The 17,230-nt window shown below is 38.4% G+C and overlaps 1 protein-coding gene across 1 annotated transcript; it reads right to left on the bottom strand.

Annotated features, from left to right (window-relative positions):
* Positions 1-4,708: 4,708 nt before the first annotated feature.
* On the bottom strand, positions 4,709-17,230 carry LOC109693545 (alcohol dehydrogenase class-3). Its single transcript, XM_020174901.2, has 9 exons — positions 17,118-17,230; positions 14,139-14,240; positions 12,357-12,498; positions 11,768-11,855; positions 9,372-9,591; positions 9,006-9,266; positions 7,697-7,832; positions 5,087-5,225; positions 4,709-4,963 (listed from the first exon to the last, which is right to left on the bottom strand). Exons 1-9 carry the CDS (start codon positions 17,127-17,129, stop codon positions 4,939-4,941), a joined length of 1,125 nt encoding a protein of 374 aa, XP_020030490.1. The 5' UTR covers positions 17,130-17,230; the 3' UTR covers positions 4,709-4,938.

Below are 17,230 nucleotides of genomic sequence, written 5' to 3' on the forward strand. Positions count from 1 at the left end.
CCACGTGATCATAATGTAATTTTGACACCTGGGAATTTTAACACTGGTGTGGAATTATGTAAAGTCTAGAACATGTTCTTTTTTTTGGCAATACTGGGGTTTGAACTCAGGGTCTCACACTTGCTCCTCAGGTGCTCTACCTAGCCCTAAAGCGCTTTAAAAAAAAAAAAAAAAATCCAGGATCCAAACTCATGACATTGGTCCTGTATCTGTAGTCTACTGTACAACATAAAATGAATTAAATGAACATAAAAAAATTTCATGGTGTTTCATAAAATTGAAATTTGAACATTCAGGCCACTTTGGCTTGTAAAGGTTTAATTCTAAGGAGGATAGGTTTAAGATAAACATTTTGACAGAAGACTACATAGACAACATATTGTACCATTCATTATATCTTATGAGAAAGTACATTATTGCCAGTGCTTTTTGATCACTTGGTGTTTGTCAGGTCTTTTAATTGTAAAATTACTAGTTTTTTTCCTTAAGCTACTGGTCTAGGAGGAAGTACTTGGAGACCATTTGGATATCCCATTCACTCAGTGCTTTTACTTCTCATTGATAATCCTTGTCCGAATCCACTGTTTTATTGGTGGCTGCAAGTTGTCATTTTCTACCCTAACATCCCATCTACATTTGTTAGCTCACATTCTTTTACAAAAAAATGGCCTTGTCCTCTTTTTTGAGAATCAAGGTGGGATCACAGATTATTTAAGTTCTATATAGTTATCCCAAAATTGGCCAGTGGGAGCACCATTAAGCTTGTTGGTGGGTTATTTTAAATCATCAGTCTGAGTACTTCCTTGCCTTTGCCATAGCAAGAAGTTTTAGACATCTTGTTCCTATACCATACTGGGAATTGGCTTTTTCCTGGTGCTTTTCTAGGGGAATGATGTTTGGAAATTAAGATCTGAGTTCTTCTGGAGTCTCATTGCTGCTGGGCACTTTTAGAACACAAATGCATTTTTTAAATTTCTGAATTCTTGTATTTCCATTTCAAACTAAACACTGCATTTCCTCTCCCGTTTAATGGAGTAACATTTGTCTCTTCTTTGTGAGAACTGTTATCAAACATTAGTATTTGCTTGATCCTATAGGACATGTACAGTTATATCAGTTACTATACCAAAATTACCAACAATAAACTAAGTACAAAGTTAGTGATTTTTCTTACTTGTAGGACATATTTGAAATAATTATTATCTCATTTGTATTCTAAGTTTCATAGACTGTAAGTCTTTTTTTTTTCTTGCAGTACTGGGGTTTGAACTTGGCCTTTTGCTTGCCAAGCAGGTGCCCTATTATGAGCCAGGCCTCCAACCCTTTTTGCTTTAGTTGTGTTTGGCATAGGGCCTTTGTTTTGTTTTGTTTTTTTTTTTGCCCAGGTTGGCCCCCAATTATGGTCCTCTTGATCTGTCTGCTCCAAAGTAGCTAGGATTACAATTGTGAATTACTGGCACCTGGCTTGGGGAGAATATTGTAGTTATTTGTGAGTTAGAAATTCTGTGTTTTGAGATGATGCAGTCAGATTCTGCCTACATTTGACGGTGTTTAACTTCTTCTTAGGCTTTCTAGCTACAAGAGTAGATCTTACCGCTTGTGATGTGGAAGCGTGGCCTGTTCTCCAGTTCCTTTATATTAGAAAACAATACCTGAACATTAATGTTTCAGGCACAGATTGTTTCATAACATCGGCTGCGCTGGGACAAAATGTGCACTGGGGTCATTTTAAAAGTGAACACCCAAGGAAAAGGTAGCTTGATGGCACAAGACCTAGACGTGGAAACTCCCTGGCCTTGCTATTTGGGTTTTTGAGAGGCAAGCTGCCTTTGGTAAATGCTTGTCTTTGTGGCAGTCTCCTTCATTACCTTTTTGTTCTCCCTTTTGGTGCTAAGTATGAAAAAGAAAAATTGTGATGTACATTTGGATGTTTCATGAGAGAAAGGAATTAGAAGCCTTTGCCACATATCCTCTGCTGCTTTTCATTTTGGGGACTGTGAGCAACAACAGAACCGCCTGAATATGGTAATTCTGTGGTTATTTTAGAAATGTGCCAAAAATTGATACATGGAGAATTTCAAAAATTCCTGTAAGGATTTTCACCGATGTGTTTGTTTGTAATTCAAAGTATTTTAGTAATGTCTTCTGTGGAAACTTCTACCATATCCAGCCTTTTTACTATAAAACTTTTCGGGCTTGCACTCAGGGCCTTCACCTTGAGCCACTTTGCCAGCCCTATTTTTGTGAAGGGTTTTTTGAGGTAGGGTGTCAATGAACTATTTGCCTGGGCTGGCTTCAAACCACGATTGTCCCGAGTAGCTAGGATTACAGGCATGAGCCACCGGCGCCTGGCTTACTGTAAAACTTTTAATTGCAAAATTGCTCTTATCTATTGAGTAATGAAATTTGTAGCCCTATTCCTATTATTCTGCCTTCCTCATCCCACTCACTCCCAACAAGCATGTGCCAAGGATGCTTATTTTCTAAAACTTGTAAGTATGTTTGTACTGTGGTGTCTTGAGGAGTACATGACCAACCAGTTCTAATTTCTACAATTTTTAACTGATTGCATGGTTATGAAGAAAAATCACTGTTGTCTGTAGAAAGCCCATTTGTGCACTGATACAACTTAGTATGACTGTAAACATGAATTTTTATTTCAATAGTCGGGTTAAATTGAATCAGCATTTGAGCTCTGAGTGATTTTGAGAAAACAAAGCCCAAGAACTTTAGTATTAAAATGTAGAGTAAATTAATGTATTAAGGCATTGTTTTTATGTTGCTTAACACATCTCGGTATTTTTGGCGGTCGAGTATTTTAGCACAAGTAAGCTGGAGGTAATTCTCTGGTGCAATCTCCTTTCTTGAAACGAGCATAAGAGAATTCTGCTAGTTATGCACTTGATAAAAAATCAGCCTGCCCAAGAGCCCATTCCACAGCTTTGTTGCCATACAGTCGCACCAGAAGAAATCTTGTGTAATGGAGGATGACTGTATATGTCCTATTTGGCTGTCATAGACACTGGCATAATTCTCTCCATGTACTGTCAAAATAGCTGTTGAAATGACAATTTGATCTTGCATGTTAATTAAAACCAAATTGGCTGAATTCAAAGTTGTTCTTCCTGGGTCAGCACTGTTTCTAGGCCCAAAGAACTGTTAGTTACTTTAGGTTGTTTAACTTCAACCTATCGGGCAGATGATAGTCAAGTGAATTTCTGAAATATTCTGGGCATGTAAAATGTTTTCCCCTTCCCAAATCAACAAAACATCAAGTATGAAACAACATGAGCAGTTTTATACTGGTAAGTATAATCTTGCAGCCAAATTCTATGCATCATCCCTTGGGGTCATCTGGGATGGAAATGAGGAACAAACAGCATATGTGCTCAACTCCACTACAGTGGAGCTAGTTAAGGCATACAACTTACACCAAACCAAAAGGGTTCCAAAAATACACATAGTCTACTTCTATCGATCTCATTTGAATGCAAGATTATACTTAGCTGGAAACATTTTATATGCACAGAATGCTTCAGAACTTTGCTAGACCAGCAGTCTCCCTGAGCATTTAATAATGAACTTGTACTTTCTCCAGCAAGTGTCACTAGGTAGGTTAAATAGAGAACAGAATAGCTCAGCATCAATCTGGAAAATAGGCAAGACTTAAAAATGCTAGGCATATAAAAAAAGTCCAGTTAAACATAAAAATGCTTTAAGTTAGTTTCTAATGTTGCAAAATTTTAGATCCTTAAATTTAAAAAAATCTTGTTTTACTAGCTGTCATCAAATATACAGAATATCCATCTGTCTAAAATTACATACCGTAGTCAAAGGAAGTAATCTGCAGGTATTTCAAAAATTTCCCAACAGTCGTTTCAGAGAGGCAGACTCCTCAATCAAGAGAGGTGCTGATACACACACATGTGCTTTATTTGTACTCTGTTCCAAAAACTTCTTGGTTCTGTAACATACATAGCCTCATAAATTTCATCCAAGTAGATGTATTAAAAGGACCTTAAAAAGAAAGGTTGGGGCTGGAGCATGGCTCAGGTGGTGGAACACCTGCCTATCAGGCATGAGTCCGTGTGTTCAAACCCTAGGGCCGCCAAAAAAAGAACTTTGTGCACCTCTAGTTGAGTCCTATAATCCAGGAATCTGTGTAGTAATGATCTTGTAATCTTGATTCCTTATATTGTATCTTGGAAATGCTAATGCGTTAAACTTAACTTACTGGCTCAAGAGTATGTACTTAACACTTAGACAAAAATGAAAACTAAACTAAAAATTGGCTGGCTACAAAAACTGGAGTAGCACTATTTTAATATCTTAAAATTTTATTCGTATTTGTGAACACAAAGATTTACCATTCCTGTTTTCACACATACATAAAAACAAAAGAACCCTCCTCCCTGCCTTTTTTTTTTTGGTGGCACTGGAGTGTGAACTCAGTGCCTCATGCTTGTAAAGCAGGTGCTCTTACTGCTTGAGCCACTCCACCAGCATTTTTTTCTCTTTTGAAAAGCAGCATTGCCAGCTGGGTATGGGGTACATACCCAGCAGAGGGAGGCAGATGCAAAAGGATCATGATTTGAAGGCTAGCCTGAATTAGATAGTTTCAAAAAAAGAAAAGGCAGCATTGCCCAGTTTCTTCTACCTTTCCTTATAGAATGAAAATAATGGGGTGAGAAGCCATAAGAAGACCACATACAAACACAGAAGTAACTTTTATTAAAATATTCCTTACTGAGTTAGTAGTTACAGATTTGTGACTGTTAGCTTTGTCCTTGATTAGAGACTTAGGAATCACATGTGTACTGATGCCACTATCTCCTAGGATAGTTAAAGGTCTAAGAAGCTAGTCATCTCTCTGCCAGTCACGCTGCTCTCTCAGATCAAAAGGCTTAGGTGCGGGTTGGACAGAGTTTTCTCTTGAATTTAAATCTTTACGACAGTTCGAATGCTGTAAGAGAAGGAAGAAAAATAAAACATTTTGAATGATGAACTTAACTTTTAAGACCCACTGGAATTGTATTACTTTTGATTCTTTTTCCCTGTAAGCCCCATAGCTAAAGGGAGAATGTACCTCTTCCCTGAATGCATCAGTTCAAAGGCTTCATTAATTTGACTGAAGGACAAATTTCCAGTCACAAATTCATCAACTTTTATCTTTTTGGACATGTATTCAGATACCAACTTTGGGATACTTTCTACACTCTTCCATCCTAAAAAAAAAAAAAAATCACATAATTTATACAACACACTTCTAAAGTATACTTATTACTTAAGTGGGTGACATAAGGACATTTAAGAAAGTAAATTGGTAAAGAAAGTATCACATGATAAAGCGAGAGCACACTTGGGAGGTATGAGGATAGGTAAGACAACCAAAACACTAGATAGCAATTGTTACCCTCAATGCAGAGAAAATAATGCAGATACTTTAAAGCAACAGAGGCCAATAGGAGAAGGGGACCAGGAACTAGAGAAAAGGTTAGTTCAAGAAGAATTAACTTAGAAGACAACACTCATGAACAGGAAAGCAATGCGAGTCAACTCCCTATATAGCTATCCTTATCTCAACCAGCAAAAACCCTTGTTCCTTCCTATTATTGCTTATACTCTACAACAAAATTAGAAATAAGGGCAAAATAGTTTCTGCTGGGTATTGAGGGGGTGGTGGGGAGAGGGAGGGGGCGGAGTGGTAAGGGAGGGGGTGGGGGCAGGGGCAAGCCTTGTATGCACATATGAATAATAAAATTAAAAAAAAAAAGTAAATTGGTAAAGAAAGTAAATTTGGAATGAGAAATTCCAAAATTGGTTTGAAGTGGAAGAACTTGATACATGCCTTTATGAAAATACTTTTGAGTTAAAACAACATATTGAGTATTTTCCTTTTGCTATAATTAAGATTTACTAAAATCTATTCATTTGTTTACTTATTGTTTTGTGGTGCTGGGGTTTGAACTCAGGTACTCACACTTACTAGGCAGGTGCTGACTACTTGAGTTACTCTACCAGCTCCCTAAAGTCTTTTTAAACTTCTGGGCAACTGACCTTTTTTTTTGAGACAGGGTCTTGCCACGTAGCCCAAGCTGGCCTGGAACTGGCAATCCTCCTGCCTTAGCTGAGTGCTGGGATCATAGGCCTGCGCCACAATGCTGAACACCAGCTCAGACTTTTAAACTACAAAGGATAGACCTCGAAGTCTTAGCAACAGCTTATTTAGGTCCACGACGGCAAAGACCTCTGAGATCATATTTAAAGAAGAAAAAAAAACTGATGCAATTCAGGATTGAATATCCTGGGTCTTCCATGCAACAATAAAATAGGGATAGCAACTCAGAAAACCATGGGATTCAAAAACAAAGTAGGAAATCTTAAGTGATAAAATTAAAACAAAAACAAAAACAAAAACATTTCAATGTCTCACTTGTATCCAAAGAAGCATTAAATCAACAAAGAAGCCTTCTTCCACGTTTGAGTGTGCCTTGGACAGAACTTCAAACCCCTTCTGAACCTTTTCCAAATCTTCCTCCTTATGCTCTCCACCAATTTTACCAAATGTAAAATTTCTACCATCTCCACTAAGATGGTGGAAATTTTACATTTCCTCCTTAAATCTTATACTACCTGAGATAATTACAGCCCAGTCTATTCTCTAAACCAAAGCTTCTGTTTACATCTTTGGGTCATCATAGCAAAGCAAGGAACTGCAGTGTTCCAGTGAATTTCTCCACTGGTAGGTACTAGGATGAGGTTTCAGTTAGAGGGTACTACGAAGAACCCCTGACTCTGCCACCAGGTTTACAGTGCCCTTTCAAATACAGCTACAGTAAGATGATGCCTCTGGTAGTATGTCACAGGACACTGGAAAGAAGGGACTATACATACTGACACTTTTGTGAATAGGAGAAGGGAAATTTTGACCAACCCCTTATTTTAGCATACTTTCTAAAGGTTTTCTTGAGGCTTTCAAAAGAGATGGCATCATAATATGGGGTAGGGAATCTTAACAGACATCTTGTTAAATACAAATCATTCAAAACTCTTGATTTCCTTTCCCATGAGAATGGTAAGATACAGATTTTTAAGGCCTCTAAACACTTTACAGATTCCACTCATTCACAATATTTGGGAAATACAAATGTGTTTTGATGCCTTTTGTCTTTCCTAGCTGAACTACCACAGAAAAGATGGAAACCATGAGCAGTCTGCTGGTAGTCAGGCAATCCCAAATAACCAAGTAACTTTTTAGAATCACAAAAGGGGAAAATGATTTTTTAAAAGTGTTGTATAATAGAATATTTCTGTTTAAGACTCAGTATTGTTATTATTGCTAAAATCAGCACTATTCAGAAAAAATATCCACCATGTGATCACCACATTCTCTGAGTAACAATGTGACAGCCTACCTAAGTCCAAAACATGAAACAGTGTGACAGACACTGTTTTCTCTGCAAACAGCTTCAACAGCTTCTTACTCTATCAGTCCGCAACTTAGAAAGTTTTTCTTTTTAATTATGGAGCAAGTGGGCATGTGCTTCAAAACACACAGCAGGGGTAAATACAATTGCAACAACTCATGAGGACAATGTAGCTCACAGATATGTTAAGGCAAGAAAATTAGCCTGACATTTAAAATCTGCCAAAGGAGTAAGCAAGAGAGAAACTATTCATCTGAGCCACCGATTACCTCCAAAGGCAGTGCCTTTCCACGTGCGTCCTGTCACCAGCTGGAATGGACGAGTAGCAATTTCTTCACCTGAACCCGCTACTCCAACCACCACACTGACACCCCAGCCTTTGTGGCATGCCTCCAGTGCTGCTCTCTGTAAGCACAGGGATAAGAACACATCACAGGAGTCAGGGCATTATGCTCAGAACACCTTCTCCAGAAACTCTGGTCTGGGAGCAGGGTGGCACAGAGCTTTTTAAACAAATGTCCAAGCTAAATGCTTAATAAGTTCAGTTTCATCGGACAGTTACATTTTAACAGGTATTTTTAGATTAATCTGGAAAATGGATTAAAGGCTTAAATCTAATTCCTGAAACTATCAGAAGAAAACACAGGGAATGCTTCTGGGCATTGAAATGGACAAGGTCCGACAAGAACAGGAAACAAAAGCAAAATGGGATTATATCAAATTAAAAAGTTTCTGTACAGCGAGGAAACAATCAAGAGACTTCAGAGACAGCTTACATAAGGAGAGAAAATATCTGCATTGTACATCGGACAGGGGTTTAATATTCAGAATATATTAAAGAAACAGCAAAAACCCGAATAACCTGGTTAAACAATGGAGTAGATACAGATAGACATTTCTCAAAAGAAGTCATGCACATGGCTAACAGGCACATGAAAAAAATGCCTGACATCACTAATCATGAGGATAATGCAATTCACAGCCACAGTGAATACCACCTCACCCCAGTAAGAATGGCTATTATGAAAAGGCTAAAGAAAACAAGCACTGGTGAGGGAGGATGTGGAGAAGGAGCCCTTTTTCACTGCTGGTAGGAAGGTAAATTGTACTGCCACTGTCGAAAACAGTATAGCAGTTTCTCAAAAGATTAAAAATGGAACTACCGTATGATCCAGAAAACCTAGTACTGGGCATATCTCCAAAGGAAGTGAAATCAGTGTCCACGAGTAATAGCCAAGCAATTCTTAACAGCCAAGAAATGGAAACATGTCTGTCAACTAATGAGTGAAGAAAAGATGGTATACATACACAATGGAACAGTACTCAGCCAAAGAAAGGAATAAAATCATGTCATTTGCAATGATGTGAACAGAACTGGAGGTCATTATACTCACTGAAATCAGGCACAGAAAGACTAACCAAAAGCCCCCACAAAACACAAAGATAATGAAGCCTCTTTGTATGATTTATGCAAAAAAAAGACCTCCTTTGCAAAAATGAAACAATTTTTAATTTTAAGAAAACTGCATTAACAAAAGGCTTCATAGACAAAAAAGGGAAGAAGCCAAGCACACTCACCATGACCTTCACGTTACCAATACACTCAAAGGAATAGTCCACTCCTCCATCAGTCATTTCAATGAGCACTTCCTGGATGGGCTTATTGAAGTCCTGGGGATTAATGCACTCAGAGGCTCCAAATTCTTTGGCCTTTGCAAATTTATCTTTATTGATGTCCACACCAATGATCCGGGATGCACCAGCCACTTTACAGCCCATAATAACTGCCAGTCCAACCCCTCCTAGGCCGAAGACTGCACAAGTAGAGCCAGGTTCCACCTAACAGTAAAGAAAGTCTATAAATCATTCCACAGGAGAAGTCACAGATGAGGCTACTTTCACTTTTACAGCAAAGCTTTGCTAAAACCTAGGCCAATCTCTTACCTTGGCTGTGTTCAGAGCAGCACCATAACCAGTTGAAATGCCACAACCAAGAAGGCAGACTTTATCCAAAGGTGCTGAAGGATCTATTTTAGCAACAGAGATATCAGCCACAACTGTGTATTCAGAAAATGTGCTGGTTCCCATGTAATGTAAAATTGTCTTTCCTTTGCAAGTAAATCTGCTAGTACCATCTGGCATTAATCCTTTCCCTTGAGTGACTCTAAGGAAAAATAAATATATTAAGGAAAATGGCAGGGTGGAATCAGGTTTCTTAAAACCCCCAGGACAAAGAAATCAATTTGTAAAATAAAGACCAGTAAATATTCAAAAAAGTGTATTAAGACCAAAAGTCTAATTTCTAATGAATTCATTAATAATTTTAACACTTTTCAGCAATGCCTTATTTCAGTATCCTTCTGGAACTTGTCAGAGTACTGAATTCATTTTAATAAGTACAACTTAAGGATCAGATGAAAAATTAAAATTCCACCATGAAAATGTGTGACCAATGTAACTTCATAAAAGATGAAGCCAAAACCAGTATCTACACAAAGAAAGATTATAAGCAAATTACCCAGGTGAGGTGATGAAAACAAATGGCCAAAGTGGCTAAAGTAGGTCTTTCAGGAGGCCCTTTTCAAAAGTATAACCATTCTCAAGGATTCAAGTTACATTTCCTCTTCCCTTTTGCTTTGCCTTTGTGGTGCATTAAAACAACGCTCCCCTGTGCCCCTCCCCCCCAAAAAAAACAAACAAACCAAAACTCACAAAGGTAATCAGTACAATAAATGTAACCAAGATTACTTGTGATGTTTGTGATGTTCTAGAACAGACAGAAGGCATAACAACTTGATTAGGAATAACATCTTGATTCAGACTAAGATCTAAAGTCAGATCACTTGGTTCAAATCCTATGTGATCTTGGGCAGGTTAACATTTGTGTCTTGGTTTCCTCACTAGAAAATGTGGAGAAACAATAGTATCCTCCTTATAAATCGCTATGAAAATTGAGTGAGATGTTATATAGTGCATTAGTATTGAGCCTGGCAGAGTGAGTGTTTAGTAAATATTTGTCCTCTTTAATAAACATTGTAACTTGTACATATACTCAGATAAATCCTTTGGGGTATATATGCATATATATATGATGAAGAGAAAAGAGATTGCTTTTAATTTTCTCAGCAGCATTAGAAAACAAATACAAGAACAAATGGATCTTTTATATGCTGTTGGTGGAACACTCACATTGCAGAGCTGTAGATGTGTTTCCATAATTTAGCAATTCCAATCCCAGGAAAACACCATGAGCAAATAGTGTATAATATCCATCACAGAATATGCTAAGAATGTCTCTAGTAGCATTAATTGTAACAGCTCCAACCAACCTAAATGTCTGTCAACAGTAAAATGGATAAACAGTGGTATCTGGAATGGAGTATGATAGAACAACAAAAAAGAAGTAGAGATGTACACAGCAACTTGGACAAAGCTCACAGAACTATTAATGGAGAGAAGCTAGCAGAACACATGCTGTATGATTCTACCTGTGCAAAGTTCTCTAGTGAAAGACATTAGGATATTCTGAGGGAGACAGGTACTGACTCAGAAGGGACATGAGGAACTTTGAGGGATGCAGGCACGGATCTCTATCTTGGTCTGGGTGATGGTTCTAAAAATCAGATAAGTATTACACATAAACTGTCATTGAGCTGGACATTTAAGAATTGCATACCGTAAGTGCTGTATTCTATGCATGTTCTACATGTTCTACCTCAATAAAAACAAAACGAAAAGGGAACAATCAAAAAGGAGTCTTAAATTGCCTTAAAGAAGCAGTTCATGTGATGCTACTTCATAATAAAATAACTGTCTTTTCTATGTCAAGTGGTTATGTCTTCTCTTCTAGGCTTCCCAGATCTTATGAAGTAACTTTTATTACTTTGATTTAATGAACAATAAAATGGCTCATAAAACTGGCTTCTTTTAACCTCAAAATATGCCCTTCTTGCTAATTTAGCCCAATGTTACGGAAAGAGAATGAGTCCAGAAAGTTCTGTTTTATATCTCAATGGTTGGTGATAGTGGGAAAATCCTTAATTTCTAAGTTCGGTTTTTTCTCATCCTTAGAAATAGGGATACTAATGCAGTAACAGTAAAATAACATTAATGATGGGATGAAATAAGTCATGTACAGTATGCTATATAAGTGGCACACAATTACTTATCATTGTTAATATGACCTCTTGTTTTAAGAATAAAAAACTGGATGCCATAGCTCATGTCTACAATCTCAGAACCCTGGAGGTTGAGGCAGGAGGATCTCGAGATCCAGATCAGCCTGGGGTGTAGGATGAGACCCCATCTCTCTCTATACATACAAACAAGAGGACACTCACCTTATCTTCTGGCACAGGTTGGTTTTAGGATTTAGACAGAATTTACATTCTCCGCACTGTGGTATGTAAAGTGGGATGACAGTATCACCTGGGACGCAAACACGAAGGTGTTATCCTGGGTGGCATCTATTTCTAAGTCAATACAGCAGCCCTTGCAAATCCCGCTTCCTACTGTCACCTGATGCAGCTCTGCAAAGTTAACACCACCACGGTTTAAAACCTTACCTACAGAATACCATGCCAAAAGTACGTTTCAATGAAATGAAACTATTAAAACAATAACTGGAGAGCAGAGTCATGCTTTTCAAAATACTGACTCACTGATGTATCTCTATAAATCTTGCTTGATTTGCCAAGATTGCTTTGCGAATGTACTTAAAACAGTTTCAAATGAAGGGGAGTCTGCAAAATCAGAGGAAAAACTAACTGAAATATCTGTGTTTCCTAGATGAAGGATGAAATTGGTCTTGACAATTCTTAGATGATAACCTGTTCATAAATAAACAGCTGTGTAGTTCTATCAGAAAAGTAATTTCTCTATAGAAGTAAATACAAATCATCAAATAAGTGGTCCAAATACTTTTCTTACCTGCCTTCAGCTTAGTCACTCCCTCACCGACACTCTCCACAATGCCAGCACCTTCATGTCCCAAGATCACTGGAAAACAGCCCTCAGGATCGGCTCCACTCAGGGTGTAGGCATCAGTATGGCAGACCGCAGTGGCGATGATCTATCAGGAGAGTAAAGTAAAAAGTATTCTAGTGTGTGTGCAGTTCAGTGTAAGATACAAGTCAAATAATGTATGTGCATGCAGTTCAGTGTGAGATCAAGTTAAATGAAAGGCATTTTATTTAATACCGTATTTTGTTGATTTTGAGATACATTTCTTTCATATTTTAACTTCTTTAAAGTCAACAAGTGTTTATAGTCCATGGCATCCTAGCAATCAGAATTAGCAGCATTTCTAGTGGCACATAAAAATAGTGCATTTTTATGCAACAAAATGTGATAATCTATTCTCTTATTCAGTGCATGTTACCAGGAGAAGGTAAACACAGTGATTTTATGAACACTATGCCTTCAGGTGTGGAAAGGAATATGACTTGTGCCCCAAACAGCAAGCTCTAATCTTACTGTTAGCTTCCTAACTGTTGGGAAATGTGGTATCTAAGAAATAATGCCAGTCTACATGAGTCTGGCCAAAACTCAAGAGCCACTAAAAGTGGATCCAACTTCTTTTTTGCTACCACACACAACTTCTACTTAAATGAGCCCTTTACTCCTATTGTTTTGGCTTTTAAGTATCTTATCTTTCTAAACCACAGAAAGGCAAAATCTTGGGAGTGTTTGTTTTTATGCTTCTCTGCTTCTGGTCTATATGTGCACTTACAATGTAACTGCTATACACAACTGCCGTTTTCCAGAAGTGAAAGCAGATCTCACTGTGTTCTACAAATCCAGGACAAATACTATCTTTGTCAGTGGCAAAAACACAATTAGCTTGAATAGGTCTTATTGAAAAGGTTCTTAAAAAGTCACGTGGTCCTGGGCTTCTCTAGCTGATTTGTGTGATTTTTAGGGGCATGAGCACATATGTGTGGTATTTGCCTGGAAGTAGAAAGGGTAGAACATTTAAAATGATATCAAAAAGAGCTGTGACTGTTCCTCAAGTGTTAACATTTTCCTAGAATGTTAAGGAAAAGACACTATGTAATGGTCACTACTTTAAAGCATTATTATTTTTATCAAAAAGGAGAATACTAAAGCCATGTTTTATAAATGTCAAGGCCTCAAAGAACTCTCCAGCTGTCTGCCTTCTCCAGTATGTCTCTCTTCAGAGAGAACTTCCTTTCTCTGCCTCAGTGGAGGCTAAGAAGCACCAGAACAATAAATGAATCCTGGCTTTGTCCACAATGGAGGTACATTTTAAATCTCTCTGAGCATGGAGACTTCATTTGCTACCGCCCTAGTCAATCAGGAACCTCTCCAAATTTTATGTGAAGTCTCTTCTAACGAAACTGAAAACTTTATCTTTGTTTCTGATGTGACACCGTACGTGTTAAGCTGTGGGATCAGTAGAAGGGGAAGATTTTAAAACACCACCTTAAACCCAAACTATAAAAGTTATATTGTAGTAACCCATGGGGATGGTTGCTCAGCCCCAGACCAACGCTAAAAAGATGGGAGACAAATGCTACAAAGATAAGAGGTGTTAAGAGGAGGATGTTGTGGTTCTAAGATTGGATGACTTTCAATACTTTTTCTTTAATGGTGTCCTTTTGGGTATGTCTTCTGCAGACCTCAGACTTACTCATCTCTCCAGAGACCTAACTGTAAGTTTCTTTCCCAGTGCCTCAGATGCATCATTACCTTAATTCGAACTTCATGAGCCTTTGGGGGTGCTACCTCTATCTCCTCTATGGAGAGAGGCTTTCCAGCCTCCCAGGCAACTGCAGCCTTGCACTTGATAACCTACAGTGGAGGAGAAGAGAGCAAACTGTTTATCCTCTTAAATTAGTAACTACTCAATAGTCAAATTAGATACCAATGAATGCTATGAATACCAATGTATTCATGTACCTCTAAGTGACATGGAGAACTGTTTTAAATTTTATATAAATTATATACTTTAAAAAGATTTAATTAAGATGGCTACCTCATCAGATATAAAAGCCTCTTTTGGCCAAAAATTTTATTCCTCAATATTTAATGACCCTTTCCAAAGCACAAAGAAGAGTAGGTTAAGAATACTGATCCAGAGCCCGGGATGTAGCTCTGTGGCATGCAAGAGGTCCTGGGTTCCATCCCCAGAACTTTTTTTTTTTTCCTAAAAGAAGTTTTCAAGAGAATCTGATTCAGCAGGTCTGGCACGAAGTTCAAGGAACTGTATGTTTAATATGTGCCCTATTAAACTCTTTTGATATGAAGGTCTTAAATAACACCAGTTTGATGCAAAACAGTATGGTAGGAAGGATAAGAGCATCAGAATTGGAGATACATAAAAAACTAACTGTTCCTCATAACTGTGCTAATACATAGCCATTTGTCATGTGTGTCTGCTGAGTTCTAGAAAATTGGCCAATGTGAAATGAAATGTACTGCAAATATAAAATACACCTGGATTTTGAAGACTTCGTACAAAAAAGGATAAAAGTGTTGCAATAATATTTTAAAAATATTAATATGCTGAAACTGTATTGGATTATGCAAATATACAATTAATTTTACTTTTTAATGTGGTTACTGAGAAATTTTAAATTACATATGTGTAAGAGCTGCCTTAGAGATGACAGTCAGTACACCCCTGTATTACCATGGGGAAGGTCAGGTTTTGATCAGTTCACATAATGCTTATGAAATGTGTTGACAGAATAAAGGTTGTAAAGGCCCTGAGTTTATAGGAGACAGACTTAATAATTACAAAAGCATGATTTAAAGAAACAGCTACAAAGTGCTACAGAATACAAAAAGAAAAGGAGGAATGTAACTCTGGTGGTTCTGGGAAACTATCATTTAAGCTGGGTACTAAAAGATTAGGGAGAGATAGTTACAAAAGGTGATAAAACATTTATGAACAGGGTGGTTATGAGGAGTAGGAGAGAATAAATATGAAGCCCCTGCCATAGCTCTTGATACTGTAGAGCTTTGTAAAGGTAAGTTAGTAGTTAGTGGAGTAGAATAGAGGTGAGGAAAAGGAGAGGTGAGTACATATAGATATAAGTGGCCTGGGTAAATGGGCTAGAAATCCTGAGTTCAGGAACCAGTACTGCCAAAAAAATAATAAAAATAAAAAAATAAAATGTTGGGCTGGAGGAATGGCTCAAGTGGCAGAGTGCCTGAAAAGCACTGATTTTAAACCCCAAGAAAACAGCAAAGCCAATTAAGTTGTAGAGGCTAGGCACAGTGGCTCAAGCCTGTAATTTCAGCTATTTGAGGTAGGGTCTGGAGGATCACAGTTCTAGGCCAGCCTGGGCAAAGTGATAGGGAGAGTTTATTTCAAAGAACAAGCCAGATGAAGTGGTACATAACTAATTACAGTGACATGGGAGGCATAGATAGAAGGATCGTTGTCTGAGGCCCTGAATTCAAACCCCAATACCACCAAAACAAACAAAAAAATTAAAATGTAGATCTTAAACCTGACAGTATAAAGAATTTTGCCACTGCAACATATTTTCATCTCAAAGTACCACCGATCTTAAAACTAAATCCCAAAGCATCAAATTTAGAAATTAACAATTTAACATTGTAATCTTAGCGATCCAAAGAAACATGATAAATGATAATTCAGAATCTAAATATGCTGTCCCTCCCCTTTAAAAAAATGAAAGGAGCTTATTTTCGCTGAGAACCAGGGAACTTGCTGTATTAAACTACTATAGGAGTTACAATGTTTTACCTTCTGGTAAGACAAACCCCTACATATTTATTTTTGTTTGTTTCTTGAGACAGGGGCTCCCTATGTTACCAAGCTGATCTTGAACTCGGTTCCTCCTGAATGCTAGGATTACAGCTGTTGTCTACCACATCCGACTAAAACTGCTTATTTACGAAGTCTGAAAAGATCATTTAGAATTTATCACTTCTTTTAAACTTCAACACTTAAGGTGTTGAAAATACCCTAAGTTTGGAAAGCATTTAAGCTATCAGCAACTAGAAAATGTCTATAAAGTTTGCAAAGCATTCAAATCACTGACTCTTACTATTTCTGCCTTTATCGTTTAATATGCCTTTCAGGATGCTGAAACACAGGGTCAGAATCCCGATTCACTGTCTTGGCGTGATCACAAAGCCCAACCGACTTAAGAGTCAGCTTGGCTCTTTTTGGGGGATAATACCTGGCAGAGGTGTTACGTAAGAATTAAAGGGGGCTATACATTTTACTGCCTAAGTGCTCAAAAATGCTAAAGTAAGTAAGGGTCTCCCCAAAATACACTCCTTGGTGGTACGATAAAGAAGCTTAATTACAAACTGCAACTACCAAACTCCAGCCACACAGTAGTTAGGTGCGCGGCTTGACCTCGAGCCTATTTAATTTCCCGTTAAGAGAGAGCAAAGGCCGCTGCAAGGCAATTTGCACTAGACACTCACCTGGCCAGCACCTGCTCCCCTCTCGGACTCTCCCCACCCCATCCCGCTCTGCCTGACCCTGCAGCAGAAGCAAAGCCGCTTTCCAAGTGAGGAGCCAGAACAAAGCGTGCTTCCCGTCCTTCCCGTCCTTCCCGCTGAGCTCGCCCAAGGCACCGGGTCAGCTTCACTAACGGGATCCGGTCCCGGGCGGAGCCCCGCGCGCCCCGGTGCCACCTGTGCTTTTTTCAGGCCCGGGGGCCACCACGCGGTGGAAGTTACCTGGTTCGCCATGTCCACCAGCTCGGGTTTAAGCCGCAGACGTCCGGGATGAGCTGCTAGGGACCCGGCTGTGGGCGGGATTGCGCAGGGCTGCGCGGGGCGGAGCTTGGTGG

The sequence above is a fragment of the Castor canadensis genome, chromosome 9 (genome assembly GCF_047511655.1).
Source record: "Castor canadensis chromosome 9, mCasCan1.hap1v2, whole genome shotgun sequence".
Taxonomy (NCBI): Eukaryota; Metazoa; Chordata; class Mammalia; order Rodentia; family Castoridae; genus Castor; species Castor canadensis.